Here is a 21,455-nt window from a genome sequence, read left to right on the forward strand (position 1 = left end):
TGCACCCTTGGCAAGCTCGCCTGATCAGGGTTCTGGAATCACAGCTGTGGACTGTCCCCAGAGTCCCAAAGCCCCAGACCCGTGCTCTGGGCTTCTCTCCTCTCCTGCGTCCAAATTCGCCATTCGAGTAATCCTGGCCCCTGACAGATCTGCTTTCTGGAAAAGCCTTTTTGTCTGGCATAGTTAAACCACAGTGGGTCCCCAGTGAAGGGGACGAACGTGGTGCCCTGTCATGGACAAGTACACTCACCCAGACCCAGGCAGCCTGGGATGGAATCCCACCTCTGCCACTTCTAATTGTGTGCCCTCTGCCCATGGCTGCACCTGAAGGACGAGGGCGGCCATGTCTCCCCCCTGAGCGTTGCGAGGCTTAATGATGAAGCCCTCGGGTTAGTAACTAGCACACCACGCTAAGGCCTGTACAAAGGTTTGCTATTATTATGCGCATTTTCCAGGCTGAGAGAATTATGTTTAGGGAGGTCGAGAGACTTTCCCCGGATCACGCAGCCCCTAGGTAGCAAGGTTGGTTGGGGTTTGTTACCCTCGCCCCTCACAGTCCCTGCCTGGGTGACCACAGCTTTCCCTTGCCTGCGGCCAGCCACCTGCAGCTTGGCCAGTGGACTGAGGATTGGCCGCAAAGACCCTCCCCACCCCCCCCACCCCCCCAGTCACTCATGGGGCCATTCACGCACTCTGGGGTTAGGATAAATCCCCACTTCTGTTAGCCAAGAGGTCAAGAAACCAGATGGCCACGAAGGGCCACAGCAGCCCAGCTTCCCTTTGCCCCGAAAGTCCCTCAGAGGGGACAAAAGCTGCTGGGGACACTGCCACCCTCAAGCTGGAAAGCTCCATTTTTGTCATGCCAGCGTGCCTTTATTTGAATGAAAAGGAAACAAAAAGCTTATTTTCATTTCCTGGAAGAAATTACACTTCAGATCTCTGCAGTTTGGTCTAAGAGAACGTTGTCGGACATTAGCTCTCCGGGTCCTGGTGCTAAAGCAGGTCACTTCCTGGTCTGTGGCAGAGAGTGAAGGCCAGGTGTCCTTCAACCGGCTGGCCCCGGCTGTCTGTCCGGAAGCTGTGTTTCTCCCAGGACTCCCCGCCCCACCCCAGCCCCCAGCTCTTTGTCTTTCTGGAGGTTCTTTGAGCGGCTGTAATGGAATTGGAAGGTTTTCCCAGCTTGGGCCGACGTGCACCCTCACAATGGGCTCTGTTCTACCTCTCTTTGCTCGTGGCTCTGAGGACTGAAGAAGGGAGAGAGGCCATCCAGCCAGGGAGGGCCTGGCAGGCACCAGGCGCCCCCTTCCTGCTGCCCCCCCCCCCCCCCAGTGGCCTGGGGAAAGGCGGCCGCATTACCGGCCTTTTCTGTTCTTTGATCCCTGCCGGGATAGAATCTGCCCTGAGCGGTCAGAGCCGGGCCAGCTCTCGGGGCCCATTCTAATGAAGGTAACTGAATGCCAGGCAGCTGAAACCGGCCCTTTGCAAAACAGCAAGGGGAGGGCTGCCCTTGAGGGCAGAGCGTGCAGCAATTGTTGGCCCCAGCCTGGTATTAAAGACGGGCTGGACCCTGGCAGCCCCAGGGACGGAGGGGCCCAGGAAGGGGAAGGGGACAGAGAGTAGGTTTATTTGGGGTGAGCCGGGCTGGCTCGGTGCTTTCAGCGGTTGGAAAGACAAACAGTGATAGATTTGGGTCACAAGGGGGTGGGTGGAAGAAGAGATGGTCAGATTAACTGGGATTCTGATGCCAAGCAGCCGGGGCTCAGGACTCTGGGCTCCGGACTCTGGACTTGGGACCCTTCAGATCAGAGCTTCTCTCTCCCTCCTCTCATCCTCCCTCCCCACTCTGCCCAGAAACCCACAGCTGCAAAGCTGCCCTTGGGCGGACACCTGTCTCCCCCGACCAGGCCTCCTTTCCCCAGTCTTGGGAGGCCTGTGGCAGAGCTGGAATGCAAGCCTGCATCCAGATCCTGGCTCCGAATGTCTTGGGGCCGGTTCATCTTTTTGAGACTCAACCTTCTCATCTGTGAAATGGGAAGAGTCGTGCATACTTGGAGTCGTGCATAGAGATCCCGGAGGCCTGAGGCTCTTACCACGTGCGCAGTCATCTTTAAGGTCAAAGATCTCCACGTGTCTTATTTTGGCAAATTTCACAAAACACAACGGCCATGTGAACCCACTGGCAGGGCCCCCCTCAAGCACGTAAGTTGAAGCTTCATTAGCCTCACGGATAATCCAAATGGGTTGGCTACCTGATAGGTCTGTGAAGGATGAAACGAGCTAATATTTGTAAAGCTCCCAGAACAGTGCCTGGCACAGAGTAAGCCCCTCATAAGTGTTCGCTTTTATTATTACCGCTCAGGGACGTCGTGAGCGTTAGACGGAGGCGGTGTTAAGCTTGTAGCCCCAAGCACCGCGCTGGCAGACCCTGTGCACCTGATACCCTCGTTTGTTAGCTCACTCAATAGCTGGTGCTCACATTGGGCCAGGTGCTGTGCTGAGGTCTGGGGTCAAATGGTCCCTCCTAGAGCTCCCAGTCTGGGAGGGGTAACCAGGCCATCAGGTAATCCCACACAAACTGGCAATTCTGAAGGAATAATGATGGTCTGAAAGAGCTAGGCACTATCTAGGGGAAAGAAAAAGGAGGGACTGATGTTGACTTGGGATATAGGGAAAGACCTCTCTTGAGGTGTTAAAAAAAAAAACAGGGGCGCCTGGGTGGCTCAGTTGGTTAAGCGTCCGACTTCAGCTCAGGTCACGATCTCACGGTCCGTGAGTTCGAGCCCCGCGTCGGGCTCTGTGCTGACAGCTCGGAGCCTGGAGCCTGCTTCGGATTCCGTGTCTCCCTCTCTCTCTGACCCTCCCCCATTCATGCTCTGTCTCTCTCTGTCTCATAAATAAACGTTAAAAAAGAAATTTAAAAAACAAAACAAACAAACAAAAAAACCAAGAAGAATCCTCATTATTCTAATGTCTGGATGTCCGTCTGTGAAGCAGTCCGGCATAGTGACTTGAAGGACAACCAGCAGGTCCGACAAAAAGCTAACCATACGTTGTCGGGCCTCTGGACAACTCTGAGGGGAGACAATGGAGACCAGGCGGGAAGTGGTTTTACCTGAGCCGACGTGTGTAGTAAGAGGTGGAGCTGGGATTCAAACCTCACCCAATGGCCTTAAAGCTCTGTCAACCATACCACGTGGCTGACACAGGCAGAAATGCCCTTGCAGGCTCATGTGACCTTGACCTTCTCAGAGGTCACACTACCACTACTACCAAACTGGCTATGACCTCCCCGGGGCATCAGAGTCCAAGAGCAGTCAGCCTCCCGGACTTGGAAAGCCCTCCCGATGTCCTTATGCACTTGCGTGGTTGACTCCCACTGCACAGACCCAGCCCTCAAGGCCACGGACACCAGCTCTTGCCTGGCCCTCTGGTCTACCCACTTGACTCACTTATTCCTGGAAGGCCTTCAGGAGCTCCCAGTGAGAGGCACAAGATGCACTCAAACCGTAAAGACAAAGGTCAGAGTTCAGAAGACAAGTAGAGAAGCAGGAGGACCCAAGTATGGGACCCAGCATGCCACAGTGAGGGTATAAACTTAACCTTGTGCTTCCAGACAGGACTGGCAGAAGGGGGAACGGGTGATACGTAGCTCTTATAATCCAGCGGAGGGGAACAATTACACGGCAGGTGGACGGGGGTGGGGCTGAAGGGGGGCTTACAGTTCTATAGGCTCACACCTACCATGTGTCACTTCGAGGTGCCGGGACCCCATTCTTGAGTGGTCCTCCTAGCACTCTTGTGCGTAGACAACTTGTATCTCCATTTCACAGATGTGAACACTGAGGCTCAGAGAGGCCAGCGAACTAATGAGGACTCATCCGTGACCCTGACAGGAGTTTGTGGGGAAGATCGCTATACAGGAGACATTGGGCCACATGGAGTTTTCTACAGAAGTTTTTATTTTTTAAATCGATTTCATGGTTTTTATTTATTTATTTATTTTTAATGTTTTTTATTTATTTTTGGGACAGAGAGAGACAGAGCATGAACGGGGGAGGGGCAGAGAGAGAGGGAGACACAGAATCGGAAACAGGCTCCAGGCTCCGAGCCGTCAGCCCAGAGCCCGACGCGGGGCTCAAACTCACGGACCACGAGATCGTGACCTGGCTGAAGTCGGACGCTTAACCGACTGGGCCACCCAGGCGCCCCTCGATTTCATGGGTTTTAAATACAGAAGTTTCTCATGTCCCTATTAGCCCTTGTTGAAAGTGGAAGCAAATGTGTTGAAAGCATATCTGTGGGAGATGGGAGTTTTTAAAAAGTGTCCAGGGTTGTCATATTCTGCCGGAGTAAAACAACAGTTTACACGTATGGAGGCCACGGGAACCAGGCACATGAGAGACCTTACCGCGTTCGAGCCCCTCAACGACACAACCTCTCGTGAGAGAGACACTGTTATTATCCCCACTTTACAGCTAAAGGGATGGAGGCTTGGCCGGTCAACAGGCTGCCCCAGGCCCCCCAGCTGGTGAGCGGTGGAGCCCAGACTCAAAGTCAGAGAGGGGAGAGATGGCCATGCCCTCTGCCCCGAGCACACTCTGACAGGAGCTGCTGAGCCCGGCTGGAGACGCTGGGCGACAGTCTGGTGTTGACAGAGGCCGCTGGCTGGCCTCTCGGCGCCAGGTGTGACGATGAAAGGTCACCACCGTTGCTGTCCAGCCGACGCGCCCCTCACCCGGTGCCAAAGCTGGCGGCGGGCCCCGCAGGCTGGGCCGGGGCTTGTGACCAAAGGAAGTAGCCCCGCCAGGTGGGGAGGCGCCTTGCCGGAAGCCCTCAGAGGTCAAGTCATGGAAAAGAATTTGTTTACCTGAGGTCAGTTCCCCAGACCTCGGCTCCCCCCACGCTGGGCCGGGGACGGGGGGGGGGGGGGAGCGGAGGTATGACGCGGTCCCTCCCGGAGGCGCTCGGCCCTCAGGGGAGGCAGATACACATAGGACCCCGTGCGGTGCCACGTGTGGAATGTTCCAGGTGTGCCGGGCGCCTGGGAACCTGGCGAGCGAGCAGCTGATCGCGCCCTGGGTGGGGGGGGGGGGTGGTCAGGCAAGGGCAGGAAGCTGGCCATCGGGACTGCTAGCTGTGATTACCAGCAACATGCCCGCCGCTCTCCACCTCCAGGCCTCAGGCCCACCCCCCGCACGAACCCCGGTTTACTGATGAGGCTCAGCCACGCACGCATTCCACAGTTACGCGTGGGGGGCCAGGGCTCCAGCTGCCGGCGGAAAGACAAGGTCCTCTCCCCTAAAGAACTTCTGTCCCAAGGGGAGAACGTTAGGAAGCGCCCTGAAGAAAACAAAGCAGAGGGAAGCAGAGTGATGGGGTGCTCGCGGGAGGTGAGGGGGGAGAGAATCGTCAAGGACTAGCCTGAGGTTCCGGCCGGCGCTCCTGGGTGACTGTGGGTGCCGTTCGCTGAGCCGGGCGGGGAGGGGCTCAGGGGAGGGCGACTGAGGAAGGCAGCGGGTCTGGAGGGAAAACTCAGCAGTCCTGTGGCGGACACGTCACGGGAGATGCTCCTGGGAGGTTCCACTGAAGACGAGCACACGCCGTGGGGTGCGTCCAGACCTCATTCTCCCTTCTGCCCAGCTGCCAGCTGCAGCTGCCCGGCCCCAGGGGCCAGGGGGCCGCCTGGCCCAAGATTACACCCCCTTCCCGGAGGCAGCCCGCATCCCATGACTGGACCACGTGGGGACACAAGGGTTTTGCCATCTTGCCTCTTTCAAGGGCCTTTCTGGCTTCGGAGCGAACTGGGGGATTGACTGAGGCCTCATCGCGTGGCATCCCGTTCCCTCTCTCCCTCTGTCCCCTCCTGCGTCTCTCACACCCTTGCAGGCCTGGTCCCTAAGACACTCCCAGCAAACCTCCTCCACAGGCAATTGGATACAGTGGTTTGGAGGCCAGGGAAGAGGCAGGCTGGACATGAACTTCGGGGGGGGGGGCATCAGCATTTGATGGGATTTAAAGCCACAAGTTAGGGGCGCCTGGGTGGCTCAGTCGGTTAAGCGTCTGACTTCGGCTCAGGTCATGATCTCACAGTTTGTGAGTTCGAGCCCCGCGTCGGGGCTGGCAGACCCGGTGGAAGAGACAGAAGGCCCCTCTCTTCTGGATGCTTCTATTAAGTACAGTCATCAGCTGCGAGTGAGCAGGGGGAGCCTTGGAGATGGGGGTGGGGGTGGGGAGAAAGGATAACCAGCTTGGCCTGAGGGCCCCCAGCCAGCTGGCAGCGAGGGTGTGGTTCAACCAGCCCCGAGGTGAACTCGAAACCCCTGGGCCCTGGGCTTCACTAGATGGGAAAAGTGCAAGGAAAGACAGACAGTCCAGGCTGAGGGAACAGCAAAGGTGTCGAGACGTGGTATGTTTCGCCTGTCGTAGAAGTGGTAACAGTAAACGTGTGTATTGAGCTATCGCTGTGCTAAGTGTTCCTCTTGCGGGATTTCATTTATCGCCCCCTCAGTAACCCTAGAGCGCGGACAGAGCTGACCCTCATCGTTCGCACATTCTGTATTTGCAAAGTTGCCTCCTGGCTGAAGTATGTAATCCCCAACTCAATATGGCGGTGTTTTCGTGATCATTCGCACACGTGCTCTGAGTGATAAAAATTGGGGTCAGCCCGGCTGAGGGCGAGGAGGACATTACTCGGCCTTCTCAGACTGTAAACCAGCTTCCTGTTGGCAGTCTTTTTAGCGCTGTGTTTTGTGTTTGGGGATTTTTTTGTTAGTGATTTTGCCATTTAAAATGACCCCCAGGGGCGCCTGGGTGGCTCAGTCGGTTAAGCGACCGACTTCGGCTCGGGTCATGATCTCACAGTTTGTGAGTTCGAGCCCCACGTCGGACTCTGTGCTGACAGCTCAGAGCCTGGAGCCTGCTTTGGATTCTGTCCCCTTCTCTCTCTGCCCCTCCCCACGTGTGCTCTCTCTGTCTCAAAAATAAATAAATGAAAATAAATAAATAAATAAATAAATAAAATGACCCCCAAATGTGGTGAGATGCCGGCTATCGTTCCTCAGGGCAAGAAAGCTGCAATGTGCCTTTTTCTGCCGCCCTCCATGAGCTCATTAATCAACAACATATATTAACTAACATGCCTTTAAATAAACATGCACCAAACAAGCGGGTGTATTGAGTGGTTGACAGAAGTGTTATAATCAGAGGCTCCCAGCAGGGAGGGCGCTCCTGGGTGGCTCAGTCGGTTAAGCATCCGACTTTGGCTCAGGTCACGGATCTCACGGTTCGTGTGTTAGAACCCAGCATCAGGCTCTGTGCTGACAGCTCAGAGCCTGGAGCCTGCTTCTGGTCTGTGTCTCCCTCCCTTTCTCTGCCCCTCCCCTGCTCGCGCTCTGTCTGTCACTCTGTGTCAAAAATAAATAAACACTAAAAAAAAAAAATTTTTTTTAAAGAGGCTTTCGGGAACTTAACCCCCAGGACCAATGGTTCAGCGTTCACCGAATCAGTGTCCACATGGCTCCTGAAAATAGTGACAAACACCGTCGGCAAGCTAGGGGCCTAAGGAGCCGAGCTGGGGCTTGAACCCTGGCTGGCCAGGCACCAGAGCGCTTCGCTCCCATGAATGTGGCCTTGTGGTCTAGTGGGGGCAGCGGGGGGGGGGGGGGGGGGGGGAGGGCCTGGCCTGGAAGAAAGGTTTCTTTTTGAGGGCACCCTGAGAGTAGCCCCCTGCCTCCCCTCCGCTGGCCTCCTCCGGGCTCAGCCTTCTCCAGTGTCTACCTGAACACGGCGGCTCCTTCAGCCTACCCGGACTGCGGCCACAGAGCTTTGCAGGGGTGCGGCTTTCCTCTAAGTGGGAGGAACACTGGCTCAGTGTCCTGGGGCCAGGCGCCTTTGGTTTCCCTCTGCCGAGCCCAGCCCTGAAAGGGGAGCCACGGAGCTATGCGTGCCTGAGACCAGCTCCAGGAGCGCTGGCGGCCTGTTCATTCAGGGGCGGTCTGGCCCCTCCTCGGCAGGTCTAAGGGAGCCCTTGGCCTTGGGCCCTCCGGGAACCACCCCCAGGCCTGGGCTGCCGGCTCCCTGCCTTCTCATAGCGCGGAACCCACAGCCCCTGCTTCTGTCATTTATGGGACGGCTTGCTTTTTGTGTGGGTTTTGGGTGGTTTTCATTCCAAGATAATTTAGGAGATGATTGGAGGGGACTGTGTTTGCTTTCAGAGTGGAATTACAAGCCCTTCTGTGTACGTCTTCCCGACCTGAAAAAAGATGCACAGTTGTCTTCCCCCACTATCACCCTTGTCTAAAAGTTCTCCTCCCAGGAGCGGGCTACATTCCTGAGGTGACTACCAGCGCCCCGAAGGGTCCCTTGTGTTGGGCTTGATTACAGGCTGGGAACAGGGAAGCAGGGAGCGTGTGAGGTGGGGCAGTGACCGTGGCGAGGGGGCTCAGAGGGCCTCGTGGGCCACACCCTGCTGGACAGCCGCTGAGGGCAGACGGTGGGCAGGCTGCCACCAGGACATGCGGGATGACCCAGCAGGGAATGCAGTCCCAGTGCCAAGCCAAGGGCCGAGGAAGGAGCCTGGGCTGGCAGTGAGAAGAGCTGGGTGTGGGACCGTGCACCCCCTGACCCACCGTGCATGGGCTGTCAGGAGAGCCGAGGCGGCATCTGGATCCCGGCATCTCAAGTGAAGGGCCCCTCTGGTGAGCTCACCCGCCAGCACGCACATGCGTGCACATGTGCTAATGACCGGAAGGGACCCACAGTAGCGCACGGCCCTGGGTGTCCATCTCAGTGGAGAACCCCAGCTCTCTGCGGTCAGAGGGGCCTGTACGGGCGGCTCTCTCCATCTCGTTCTTCTATCCCCAGGTGGTCGGCACGGTGCCCGGCCTGCAGTTTCTGCTCAGCAAATGTTGTTGGAATAAATGAATAAACTAGTGAATGAGTGGATGGCTTTGGTTCCACCGTGGTTGCTTTGGGGAAGTTATTTTACAGACCTGAACCTCCCTTTCTTCCTGGAGTCATGGTTGGGCCAACCCAGCCGGCTGCCTGGGTTTGAATTCTGGCTCTCCACTTACGAGCTTTATGTCCCCGAGTAATCTCGTTGAGCCTCGGGTTCGCCATCTGTAAAATGGGGATAATGCTCACCTCCTAGGTTTGTTGTGAGGATCGAGGGACTTAATAGCATGTGAAGCACCGGAACAGAGCCTGGTGCATAGTAAGTGCTGCGTAGGCGTTTGCTATTAATAAAATGAAGATAGCAGCATCCAGTTATTGTGCGTTTATGCACCTGCCTGAGTGTGTGTGTGCGCTGGGAGCCTGGTAGGTCGTCTCCCCAATTGTATTCCTTACGACACTGAGTGCCTGTGTTGTTAGATGGTAAACGACAAGGGTCGAAGCTGGAGAGCCTTAAGGAAACCCTGAGTTACAACAGAGCCAGACGGGTTTCTCTCCTGCCAACGTGCCCTGTGACATCTCCAAGGAGGGGGTGAGGAATTTCACCGGCTGATGTGACCCCAGAGCCCTTTCTTGCTGTCAGAGTGGGAGGAGGGCGCCGCAAAACACATTTTTGGAAGCAACAGGTACTTCTTCCCTCCGTGTCATCCATCCTGCTCCTGTCATCTGGTGGCACCCAAGGAAACGTCAGGACGTCTCTCCCTGGGTTTGGAACTGGGGCAGGAAGCAGTGGCCAAGTCAACAGCAGGGGGGTGCCTGGCCCTGCACCCTAATACAGTCAGCGGGGCAGGTGGCTGTGGCCCACCCTCAGGGGCAGGACACTCCCCAGGGGGTATTTCAGGGGTGCATGTTGGTCAGTCCAGGGGCCTGGTGTCACCGATTAAAATCATTCCGAGCTGGACACGCCAAGGACGATGGAGGGGACGTGGGAGGCCCTTACTTGCTCACAGACTTTTGTCATCCCTAGTAATTAGCGTCTGCCTCTTTCTGGACAATTCTAGTTGCTGTGAATAAGCTGGTTATGCAATAAGAGAGGCAGCAGGAAGGCCTGGACATGGGCCAGCAGATCTGAGTGCAAATTTTAGCGCTGCCGTCTTGGTGCTGTCTAACCCTCCTGAGCCTCGGGTTTCCTCATCTGTAATATGGGTGCGGTAACATCTGTCCACGGGTGGTTGGGTTAAAGTAAATGAGAAGAAGTGAAGTGACGGGTCCATAGTAGACCTTCCATAATTGGTAGCAGTTCTAATAATCAGCTACAGGGAAATAATCTCTCTTTGCTTTCAGGGCTAGCATTAGGCAGAGGGGTGTCTCTTCAGAGCCCGGATCTGATGCATTCTGGGAAGAGGACAATTGGATTTTGCTAAAGGCCTTGCTTGTTTCCTTGTTTCTCTCCTTTTAAATGCCCATCTCAGGAACTTCAGAGAATATTCCTGCTAATTCACGACTAATCGGGCCTTCAACTGTCCGTTGTTTATGTGTGAGTGATCCTCAGTCCCCTTCAGGGCCTCAGATACTCCTCAAGTGTCTCCTGTGTGCCAGACTTGTTAGCAGCTGGAGTCCAAAGACACTAGGGACATGGGCCCTGTTCTCAGGAATTACAGTGTGGCAGGGAGTCTGACAGGAGGCCAATCTTACAACACAGTGTGTTCCTCACAGTAGTGGAGCTTGCGTTCAAGGCACGGAGATCACGAAGCCAAGGACTAATTTATTCTCACTGGAGGAGACAGAAGGCTTCACTTGGCAGGTCACACCTGAGTGGGGTTTTGAAGGATGAATAGGAGTTTGCCAAGTAGACAGAAAGCAAGATACTGAACTATCATCCCCAGTCTCCTCCCAATGACCTCCTCCTTCTGGGGTCAGTGTGGATCCTCTGCCATTAACAAGCTTTGTGATCGTAGGTAAGTCCTTTCTTCTCTCTAGGCCTGTTTCCTGGATCTCATCTTACACTGTGATTTCATGTCTATACAGGCCTAGATGATGAGAATTTCTAAAAAGTCCTCATATTTGCAAAGCACTTTCCAAAAGTCTTTGACATTTTCTTTTTATCCCCAAGTTTTTGCATCAGTTTAAAAAAAATAAATTAAGTTTTATTTAGTTATTTTGAGAGAGAGAGAGAGAGAGAGAGAGAGAAAGAGAGAGAGAGAGAAAGCATTAGCAGGGGAGGAGCAGATAGAGAGGGAGAGAGAGAATCCCAAGCAGACTCTGCACTGTCAGCACGGAGCCTGATGCAGGGCTCGAACTCACGAACCGTGAGATCATGACCTGAGCCAAAATCAAGAGTTGGACGCTTCACCGCCTGAGCCTACCCAGGCACCCCTACATTCATTTTTAATGAAATTTATATATTAGAGAAGCCATGATCACACGTTAATTTCTCAAACATTTATATGAGTAGTTTTCATGTTGTGGTACTTCTTTGCTTGGTTGGTTGTTGTTGTTTGACATTTTCTTTTTTAATGCAGATCCCAGTCTTACCAAATCGGTCATACTCTTCCCATTTGACTGAAGAGGAAACTGAGGCCTGACAAGTGAAATGATTTGCTCTTTGCCAGGAAGGGGCAGAGCCAGGTCTCAAAGCCAGGTCTTCTGACCCTGAGTTTAGGGTTCTCTTCAGTGTTCACAGGAGCTCTCACACCACCCCATAAGCCTAAAATCCCTCTGCGGATTGCTCATAAATGATGCCTGATGGACCCCTTGCCTTGCACAGACCCTGTGTCCGGCGTTGTTGCTGGCACGGAGTTGGAGGAGTCAGGGGCACTGGTACAGAGGATGCCGGGCCCTGCGCTGAAGAAATTGCTTAAGGGGAAGAGCCAGGCAGGAGGTCCTGTGAGAGGCAGGAGGCGGGACCTCAGGGACTGTCAAGTGAAAGCTCTTTTAGCCAGAGAGCAGGAGGAAGTCCGGGACACTGAGCAGGGGTGCAGCTACCCTTTCCTGAAAGAAAATCTGATGCCTAAGTCCAGGATGAAATTGAACCCCTATCCCCAAGGTGTCTGATCTCTTACCCTGCTTTGGTTTTCTTCATAGCGTGTGTCAGTATATCATTTATTCATTTATTTGTTCACTGTCTGACTTCCCCAGTAGAATGGGAGCTCCACGAGAAGAGACTTTAGTGATCACAGCTGTACTCCAATACCCGGAACAGGGTCTGGCCCAGAGGAGATCTTCAATGAATATTTATGAATGAATGAATGAACGAACGAACGAATGAACAGATGACGCCTTCACCTATGACAGCCCTGGCCCCCACTGTAGTCCACAGGCCTTTAGCAAAGTCGTTCCTGAACTTTCTTGCATTGGAAACACCTGGGATCTTTAAAAACTGCTAACGCCTGGCTCCTACCCTAAACATTTGGATGCAGTTGTGACCCGGGCATTTGACGTTTAAGTTCCCCAAGTGAGTCTAGCGTGCCGTTTGGGAACCACTGCCTTACTACCGACTTCTAGCAGTCAGAGACACTGCTGCCTGGGCTGGGAGGAGGTGGGGACGGCGGGGAAGGCATTTGTAGGAAGGGAGAGCTGTCTGTGCTCTGATGGGTTTGCAACCACCTGACTGTTACCAAGAGTGAAGGAAGGAGACGTTTCTACCCCTTGCGCTCACCCAATCCAAGTCAAAGAAGACCTTGTCTGACTTCCTCCTCCCCTGCCATCTCCTCCTCTTCGACGGTCAAATGAGTCAGAGGAAACCCGGGTTTTCTCACCATCTGCCCCTCCTATAGGGTTTGCATGAGTAAGAAAACCCATTGTTCACAAGTGCCCAGGTTGACAAAAATAGAGCTTGGCCTCTCTGAACACTGAGCTGGGGCGAGTCGGTAAGACCCCGTCCCGCCCTGTTCGCATAGCGTCCAACAGGACATTGTGAGGAAAAACAGGCCTGGGGCAGAGCGCGGCGGGAATCCTGGACAGTCACCAGCACTGAGCTCTTTTCCAGTGGAAAGGGACTCCCGTATCCAAGGCGTGAGCCTGGGTCCAAGATCTGCTCCCGGGCTAGCCCAGGGTCGTAGAATGGGAAGGGACCTTAGCAACGTGCCGTCCAAACCGGATCTTTCCAGAGGAAGGAGTGGTCCCAGATGTCCTCCACTTCCCAGACGCAGTGCAGGCCCCCTGGCCAGAGTGAAGGGGCTCTCAGAGTCATGGGTCCCTCCTGTTGTTTCTAAATGGGAGATGGGGAACAACTTTCCTTTGGGGTTACGAGACTTGTGCAATCCCAGGGTTCTGCCTGCTTCTCTTTCCAAAGCCACTGCTTACGTCATCAAAAGGTTGAATTTGTCCTCTGGAATGACGAGCTGAGACTTACCGGTTGGGGCTGATGCTTTCTGACCATTTCAAAGGCCATCTAAAGAGGAGAGGAATGGTGCCCCTGGGTGGCTCAGTTGGTTGGTTAAGTGTCCGACTTCAGCTCAGGTCATGACCTCCTGGGTCATGGGTTCGAGCCCCACGTCGGGCTCTGTGCTGACAGCGCAGAGCCTGGAGCCTGCTTCCGATTCTGTGTCTCCCTCCCTCTGCCCCTCCCCCGCGGGACTCTGTCTCTCAAAAATAAATAAAAAATAAACATTAAAAAAATAAAGAGGAGGGGAGAGAAGACAGGTGTTTGTGGTGGAGTCTGAGCTGGCTACCCAGAGGGCTTTTCCACACCAAGTAGCTGGTGGAGCTGTTTGGGCAGAAGTAATGTCCAGCATGTATGACCAGGTTTGACCGATGCTGACGGTTGTGGTTGGTGACAGATGTCCGTCTTAGCACTACACAGAGAGTCGTGAGATCCAGCTCTAATCCTGGCTCTGCTAATGACTGAAATGGTGAGGAGAGAAGCTATCTTCTGCCTCTGAGGCTTGTTCCCCTGTTCGGGAAATGAACGGTTATATCAGACTAGTTAGTGATTTGAAACAAATGTAAAACCACGGAACTCTTTGTTCGCATGAAATCTCACGTGGAAGTCTATTCGTAAAGCAGATGGACGCGGAGCTCTTCTTGTTGCTCACCTGGAGCCCCTCGCCGCCCCCCCCCCCCCAGCCCCTTGGCAGAATCTCCAGAAAAACCCACAGGTTCCGAGGAACCAAGCTTGAGAACCACTGGACCCGGTGCTCTAATGCTTTTTTCAGTTCTGGTATCATTTGCGTAGCTGTTTCCTTGTTTGTTCCCTTGGCTGATGTTGGTTGGCATCATTTGCTTGGCTAATGTCAACACTGGGTAATGTTCAGAGAGCTCTTTTCTTGTTATAATTATGCCATATATATTCAGCCGGTCCCTCCATATGGCCCCAGACATGTACAAAACGTTGCCTCTCTACACCATCTGATGATGAGCTAACTCCTGCCTGGTGACAGCAGAAGTAGACAAAGGTAGACCGATAGCTGTGGTACAGACAGGACTTAGTGTATTCTCTCCCTTCACCTGGCCCACCCAAGTGAACACGTGTTTTCCACCCCCATCAGTTTCTGGAGGCCAGTAACTCCTGCTTGTCAACATTCTGTCCGCTTCTGTCTGGCGTTGGCATTCAACCTCATGCGAGTCGTGTCATATCAACAATGGCAGAAGCAGTGCCACGACATGAAAAGAATTAATCAGAGTGACCTGCCCTCTGCAAATCATCGTCGGATACGTTCCCTGAGAGAGGGTTTCTGTTTTTAATGAGATGGTTCTTCTGAAATAGCAAGTCAGACCACTTAGGAGACTCACAGCGCCTGGTGAGCTCTGCGTAGGAGTTAACTGCCCATCACTCGCCATCACTCTCCATCACTCGCCATCATTCTCCATCACTCCCCAACCCCTGATGGTACGGCCAGGGCTCTGCATGGGAAGTTTTAGTCCCTGCTGATCTGATACCTCATTGTGTGGCTTTGGACAAATTCCCATCCTTCTCTGAGCCTCTACCTTCCCATCCATAAAATGGGAGAAGAGTATGTTAGATATTTATCCCGAGAGCCTTCCTAGCTTAAAGTGCTTTGACTCTATAACATCTTCAACACAGCTATGCTAAGGAACCAGGGTAGCTAACTCAAGACCCTCTTTGGCCCCAGCCCCAGAGGTGGGGCTGTGCTCAGGGTGGGGAGGACTATATTTCCCTAATAATTCTCTCCCAGCCCCCATTTGAACGGAGAACACTGAGTCCTCTGGGAGCCCTAGCCTGGGCTGGAGCCCGCAGTTTCCACATCCCATTTCAGAAGACAGCCAGCCTTCCTCCCCAGCCCCCAAATCATCACTGCTTCCCCAAACCCTGTGGAAGTTGTCAGGGCGTCTCCCAAAAGTCAGGGTTCTAAATCATCCCTCAAGCTGCTTCAGCTTCTAAGCCTCACCTCACTTTTTCCCGGTCTCTAGTCATATGGTAATTGAAAATGGCTGCTGTTTATGGAGCACCTGTTATGCGCCAGGCCTGTTCTGAGTATTATGTGGGTCCTGATTATTTCAATCCTCACGATAATCCTGAAATACATGCTGCTATTATCTCCAATTTGCAGGCGAGGAAACTGAGACACTGGGAATTAACCTTGCTTAGGCTCTTCCCGCTGTCCCTGTATAAGGTGGGAAAGCCAAGACGGGACCCTTGGTTCTGGCTCTGGAGCTCATGTGCCGAATCATTGAGTCAGACTGGGGCTTATTCGTGCTGCTGGGAATAACTAGAAGCCACCATTTGTTGAATGCCTGCAGCACGGGAGGCATCGAACTATTATTTTCTCACTTCATTCAAACCTCACAACTGAAAGAGGAGAGGTTGTGTTTCCATTCTACACTGGGGCTCAGAAACATTAAATGACTGCCCCGTGGTAAGGTGTAGACCCAGGCAGGCTTCAGACTCCCAAGCGCTCAATGCCAGCATCTGGTGACCCTCCTCTCTGTCACACTGCTTTTCAGGACAGATACTTGGAGATGCTCTCCCTACCCCATCACCTTTGGGGAAAAAATCAAGAGGGACCACTAGCACTGCTCCCTCCACAGAGCTCTTGGAAATGTCAATCAGGCTACCCCTAAGGAGGACGGGGGCGGGGTACTTGACAAGGTCTGCGTTTCTTCACTGACCTTTGCTGGACGAGAGCTAGGACCCAGAAAAGCTTAGGGTGCGTGGGCTTCTCCATGCACCATACCTTTGATGAGCACCTAAAATTAAGTGGACCCCCGCCAGGGGGCCCAACAACTCATGAGGCAGATTGTACCACTCCCATTTTATAAATGAGGACACTGAGTCTCAGAAAGATTGGTCCTAGGACTCACAGCTGGCAAACAGGATTCAAACCCAGGTCTGTGTGATTCCAAAGCCAGAGTTCTTTATGATACACCGCGGTCCTTCTGCGTGTTAGGGACTGTCGGGGTGGACACAAACAAGAGTGAGAAACAGTCTGGAGCTCCCGCACAGAGATCTCTGAACTGCCAGGCATAAGCGAGGAGGAGAGGGCCAGCGGTGGTCGAGTTTCCACCTCACCCCCACTGCTCCAGCCTCCCCTCACACAAAGCCCTTGCCAGGAGGCCCTCCTCTAGCTAATGCTGTCCCTTTTGGAGAGTCCCTTGTAGGTCTGGGGAGCCTCGGTGGGGTGCTTTGCCTCAGAGACAGGCCCCTGGTAGACAGAGAGGCAGCTGGCAATTTATTTGCAGGAGAGAGATTGGCGAGAAGGAAGTTGAGAGCAAAAAGCCAGAGAGAAGGGGGCAGGAAAGCTGAAAAGCTCTGTGTGTGTGTGTGTGTGTGTGTGTGTGTGTGTGTGTGTGTGTGTGTGTGTTGGTGCTGGAGCTGGACCAAAGCACCCAGCTGCCGACAGTGCCACCGTGTTGTTCAGTGAGGACTCAGGGAAGGCAAAAGGGCCTTCATGTTAGCCTGGGACAGACAATTAGGAAGATGAATCCCCCACTCCCTACCCCCAGTTGCACAAGTAACATCGAATTGAAGAGAAACTTTTGCAATATTTGCCGCTTTACATTTTTGCTTTCTTTAATCCAGAGCATAGTGAGGAGTTATGAGGGAGGCACATTTTTTACTTAAATTGTATTTACTAGGATTGAATATGGGGATACTTCCTTTTTTGTTCTTAGTTCGTGTTGCCGTTTGGTTCTTTATTCCTGGGCTGGTTATAAAGACAACTTTTGACTTTACAACGAAGATCGGGAAAGTTGTGAGTGCGATTCGGGATGAGAATCAATTTGGGAGTCACCGGTCGCGGGCTGATGGTGGTGGTAGTGCGCGAGGGGGCTGGGAGTTTGGCAGGGCTTCCTTCGGGTCCGCAAATGTGAGCGCGGAAGCGCTAGCCGGGAATCTCACAGGACGGTGACCGCAAACAGTGAGAGTGGCCTGGGCAGGGCAGCGGCAGCGACGGCGCCCGCCAGGCAGGCGTGTGAACTTACAGAAGCGGTCTCCTGGAATCCCAGGGTCCGGGCCGCGCAAACCTGGGCGGCGGTAACCTTGCGACGCGGGCTCGGGCGGGCCCGGGCGAGCCCCACCTCCACAGGCGCCCTCCCGGGTGGGGAGCTTGGGCCCGCCCGAGCCCGCGCGGCCATTGGTCCGCGCCGCGGCTGCCACCTGCCCCTACCTTAGGGGGCGGGGTTACCTGGGCCCCGCCCCCCGCGGCTCGGGTTCCCAGACCCGGCTTCCTCCTCCGGCCCCGCCCCCGGCGCGAGGCCCCGCCCCTACGATCCCCGGGCCCGGGCGCCTCGTGATGTCACGGCAGCTTTGATACAAAGAGCCCTTCGGCCCACGCGGGTCTCCCGGCAACGGGCGCGGGTGGGGGCGGGGCCGGCGCCTTCAACTGGAGCCGAAAGCGAGCGAGCGGCCACGGAGCGGCGGGGATCGTCCCTGCGCTCCTCGCGCTGCCCGCCGCGTTCTCGGCCGCCCCGCCGACCAGCGCCCGCCCGCTCCTTGCCCCTCCGCAGCGCACCGACTCGCCGCCGGACGGGGGATGCGCACCCCGCCCGCCTCCGGGGGCCAGGTAAGCGGCGGCCGAGGGGCTCGGGCTCGCGGGGCTCCGGCGGCGCGCACCTGGCCCGGCCCGCCGTCCCGGGGCCAGGGAAGTTGCCAGAGCGCGGAACTTCGCCCGCAGCCCAGGCGCCCGCTCCCGCCCCGGGAGTATCCGCCCTCTCGGCCCTGGCCGGGGAGGTCGGGTTACCTGCGTCCTCGCTCGCTGGGCCACGGAAGAGAAGCCGCTGTCCCCTCCGGGTCCTCTGCGGGCTCCCAGGTGCGGTGGTGGGCAGGGCTAGCCCCCGGGCCCGGGGAGAAGGGGCCGCTTCTTCGGCGCAGTTTCCAAAAGTGTTTTTAGGGGGATCTAGTGAGCCAGGCGCCTCCGCGTCCCACCTCCGCTCCCAGCGCGCCTGCTCCTCCGGGACCGGTGTTGTTCCAGCTCTCTGCCCTTGGCTCCGCCGAGTCCCGCAGGGGGCTGTGCGCCGGCGAAGTTTTTCCATAGCTCTTCGGCGGCTGCACGGCGCCTGTGCCCGGGTTCCCTCGCCTCTCCGAGGGGCTCGGCCCGGCAAGAGGGAGAGCCAGCCTCGTTCGGGGGTTTGGGACCAGGGCCCTGCCCCTTCGCAGCCGTGACGTCGCCCAGGCCGGAGGTATTTGCGGACTCCCAGCTCTTTGCCCTCCGGCCCCGAAAGCCTGCGGTCGGCCCAGGTAGTAGTTGGCTGTTGTCACAGCCGCTTCTCTGCGGGCCACAGGCGGCTCTGAGGCCTTGGCGAGCAGCCTCTGGAGAACCATGTCTGTGCTATAGGAACCTGGTCCCTACTCAGCCCTGGACTTTATTCCTTCTCATCCTTGCACAGCCTCCAGTGTACCTCTTCCACCATTTGTCCCTCTCCCCAGCCCCGTTCTCCCACAGATGGCTGTAGGTGACACATCACTCACCCTGACAGATATGCCAGTCAGTGTTCCTTGTCTGACTTATTTATAGGCCTCCTCCTCAAAGGATTGTTAGGGGGCTGGATTCCTGCACTCCGCCCTCATTTCTGGTTTTGACAAACCCCTGGGATGGTTTCTGATGGTTCACCTCTCCTCCCTTGGTGGTGGCAGGTGCTAATTGTTTGGGTTCCAGGGAAAGGGGTGGTGTGGGCACATCCCCTGGGGCATCTCCAGGTCCTTCCCCTGATGAAACGTAGCTACCAGGTTAGGGAGAAGGGAGTCTCAGGGGGAGGTTACCAATTATGTGTATATCAGACCTTTGCTGTAAGAGTCTCTGTAACTATCCAGCTCAGCCTTGGTGGAGTCCTTGGGTCATTGCCATTGACGGGGGTCTTGCAATAAGCCAGGCACCAGCTTACCCAGATAGACTGGCCCAAACCTTAACCCTGCTGAGCTGGCATTCATGAAATGCTGCTTATGTGCCCAGGGGCTGTTACACAGGGACACTTCCCTGTCCCTAAGGTGTTTGCAGGCTCTAGGAGACTGAAAACCTGGGTGGAATTGTTACCTGTCCAACTCCCCTGAGCCCTCAGGCACATTGATCTGGGTTGTCTCTGAGGTTCCTGTGACTTCACTGGGAGGGGTGTGTGGCCTGGAGGAATGGGGGAAGGCCCAGGAAGGACTTGGCACTCGTGGGTAGATATCACAGTTCGGAGAATGCCTTCTGGGGACCAGCTTTGTTGTTTGGGGGACCCTGGGCTTTAGTGGAGGGGGAGGGGTGGTTGACTAAGGCCAGCAGAGAGATAAGGCTGCCTGGGGCAGGGACCTGACTAGCCAGGCCTGGTGAACAGGCCTGGAGGTGTGACCTTTGCCCCAAGGAAGACCAGCAGGAGAGACTACCTAGAGCCTGTCCTTGAGAAGGACTTTTAGTCAAGTAAGGGAAGAAAAGACCAGAAATCAGGAGGCCTGGAGCAGCCTGCCTTGGGGAGGCCCTGGGCTGCAGCTTGAGGTCTTGCCGACTGCCCCCCCCCTGCTCCCCCATCCTTCCGTCTTTTCAGAGCACTGTGCCCCTCCCCGCCCCAAGCACACTGGCCCCTTCATAGCCTACTAGCCCCCTTCCTACTTGGTGGGACCAGCTGCCCCATGTCCTGGGCTTTCCCTTCAGCTGTTCACCTGAAGCCCTCCTGGCTTTCACCTTCCCGCATTCTCCCCCTCTCCCTCTAGGTGGCTAGAGACTTCCTTTCCTAGGGCTGGCTGTCCCTCTTCTGAGGTGCCATGTTATGCCAAGGGATGTTTCACAACTGATCTCGCTCACCATTTCACTTCTGTGTATATATTTTAGCTGTGGGTAGGGAGGAGGGAGAAAGGTTCCCAATAAAATACCAGGTGAGCGATTCCTGGAAGGCAGGCATCTCAGGACCTCGGATGGGGGAGGGACAGCCTGGACGGAGGGTGCCCACTCTTTGGCTCTGTGCTCGGTCTCCTGGAACAGAGCTCAGCAGGACGCATCTTTATCTGGTCTGCCTGCTGCCTGGAGTTGGCAGTGGGGCACCGTGCCTTGGCTTTGCCTGGCATGGAGAGTCCCTGGGGTTGGGCTCTGTTTTCTTCTGGGTCTGCTCTGTTGGCTCTCGACTCAGTAACGAGGCATTGATGGCATCAAAACACTGGCCGTTCCAAGGAGGAGGGCTGCTTGTGTCTTCCTCCTGCCTGGGCTCCCAGATGGATTAACGGGCAGTCCTGCCCCGTGGCCAGCTGGGCACAACGAGACGGCCATGTGATTTGTCGGGCCCACCTTGCGTCTCCCTGGACGTTGTATGATCACATCTCCCCGATGCGGTGTGGTAGTCTCCTCTCTCAGACGGCATTCCGGGGCACAGGCCCTTCCCCCTTTCTGTTTGCCCAGCCCCCACCCAGCACACTGCCCGGCACAGGCAGTTCATCTGTCAAATGCTTGAGCCTCTGATTTGTGCTAGACTCTGTGCTGGGCGCTGGAGATATGGCAGCAAATGACAGCAACAGTCCCTGCCTTCAAGGAGCTCACGTGATGGCCGTCAAGCAGGTAGAATGTGCAGCGTGTGGCGTGGCAGGAGAGAAAGCCGGGCAGTGGGCGTTGTGTACTTAAACAGAATGAGCAGAGAAGTCCTTGCTGAGAAGTGGCGGCTTGACAGAAGACGTTCACGCAGCGGGAGCAGTACCTGCAAAGGCCCTGAGGTAGGACCACGGCTGGCGAGGTGCGTCCGCGGAAGTGCAGGGAGGCTGCTGCGATTGGAGAGGGAGCCGGGCAGGGGCAGGCGGCACATGTTCAGACTGGGGGCATATCATGCTGCCGAGGGAGCGCCCAGGCCCCACGAGATGAACAGCACAGTTGAGAGTAGAAATCCACAGGCACAAAACACATTTCGTTGCTCTGCTCTCTCCAAACCCTTGCTGTTGACGGGTCTGGGCACCGAGGCATTTCTTGAGGAGAAGTGTCTGCATGTGGCCATCGCTGCCGTGGACTTTCCTGCCCCCAGGCGGGGTCAGGTCAGAGAAGCCTGTCCCCGTGAATGCGGAAACCCTTCTTGCCAGATGTTATTCCCACCACACAGATCTTACGAGCGCAACTGCCTGGGTGACCTGTGCACGGCGGTGCGTGAGCAGGCAGAGCTGGGGCCGTCTCCCTGTGCCCATGGGTCCACACTAGTGGGAGTGTAGCAAGTCCAGT

General features: G+C 55.5%; 1 protein-coding gene across 2 annotated transcripts in view; it reads left to right on the plus strand.

Moving 5' to 3' along the window:
* The window catches only part of RAB11FIP4 (RAB11 family interacting protein 4), a 120,752-nt gene that overhangs the window by 68,132 nt on the left and 31,165 nt on the right, over positions 1 to 21,455 (plus strand). The window contains exon 1 of one of the 2 annotated variants that reach the window (XM_011288972.4): positions 17,614 to 17,852. The exons of the other annotated variant lie outside the window; for it this stretch is intronic. Coding sequence (XP_011287274.1) covers positions 17,823 to 17,852 — 30 coding nt within the window. The 5' untranslated portion in view covers positions 17,614 to 17,822. Of the gene's footprint in view, positions 1 to 17,613; positions 17,853 to 21,455 lie in introns of those variants that run through there. 2 annotated transcript variants of the gene reach the window in all.

The sequence above is a fragment of the Felis catus genome, chromosome E1, assembly GCF_018350175.1.
Source record: "Felis catus isolate Fca126 chromosome E1, F.catus_Fca126_mat1.0, whole genome shotgun sequence".
In the NCBI taxonomy this organism is placed as follows: Eukaryota; Metazoa; Chordata; class Mammalia; order Carnivora; family Felidae; genus Felis; species Felis catus.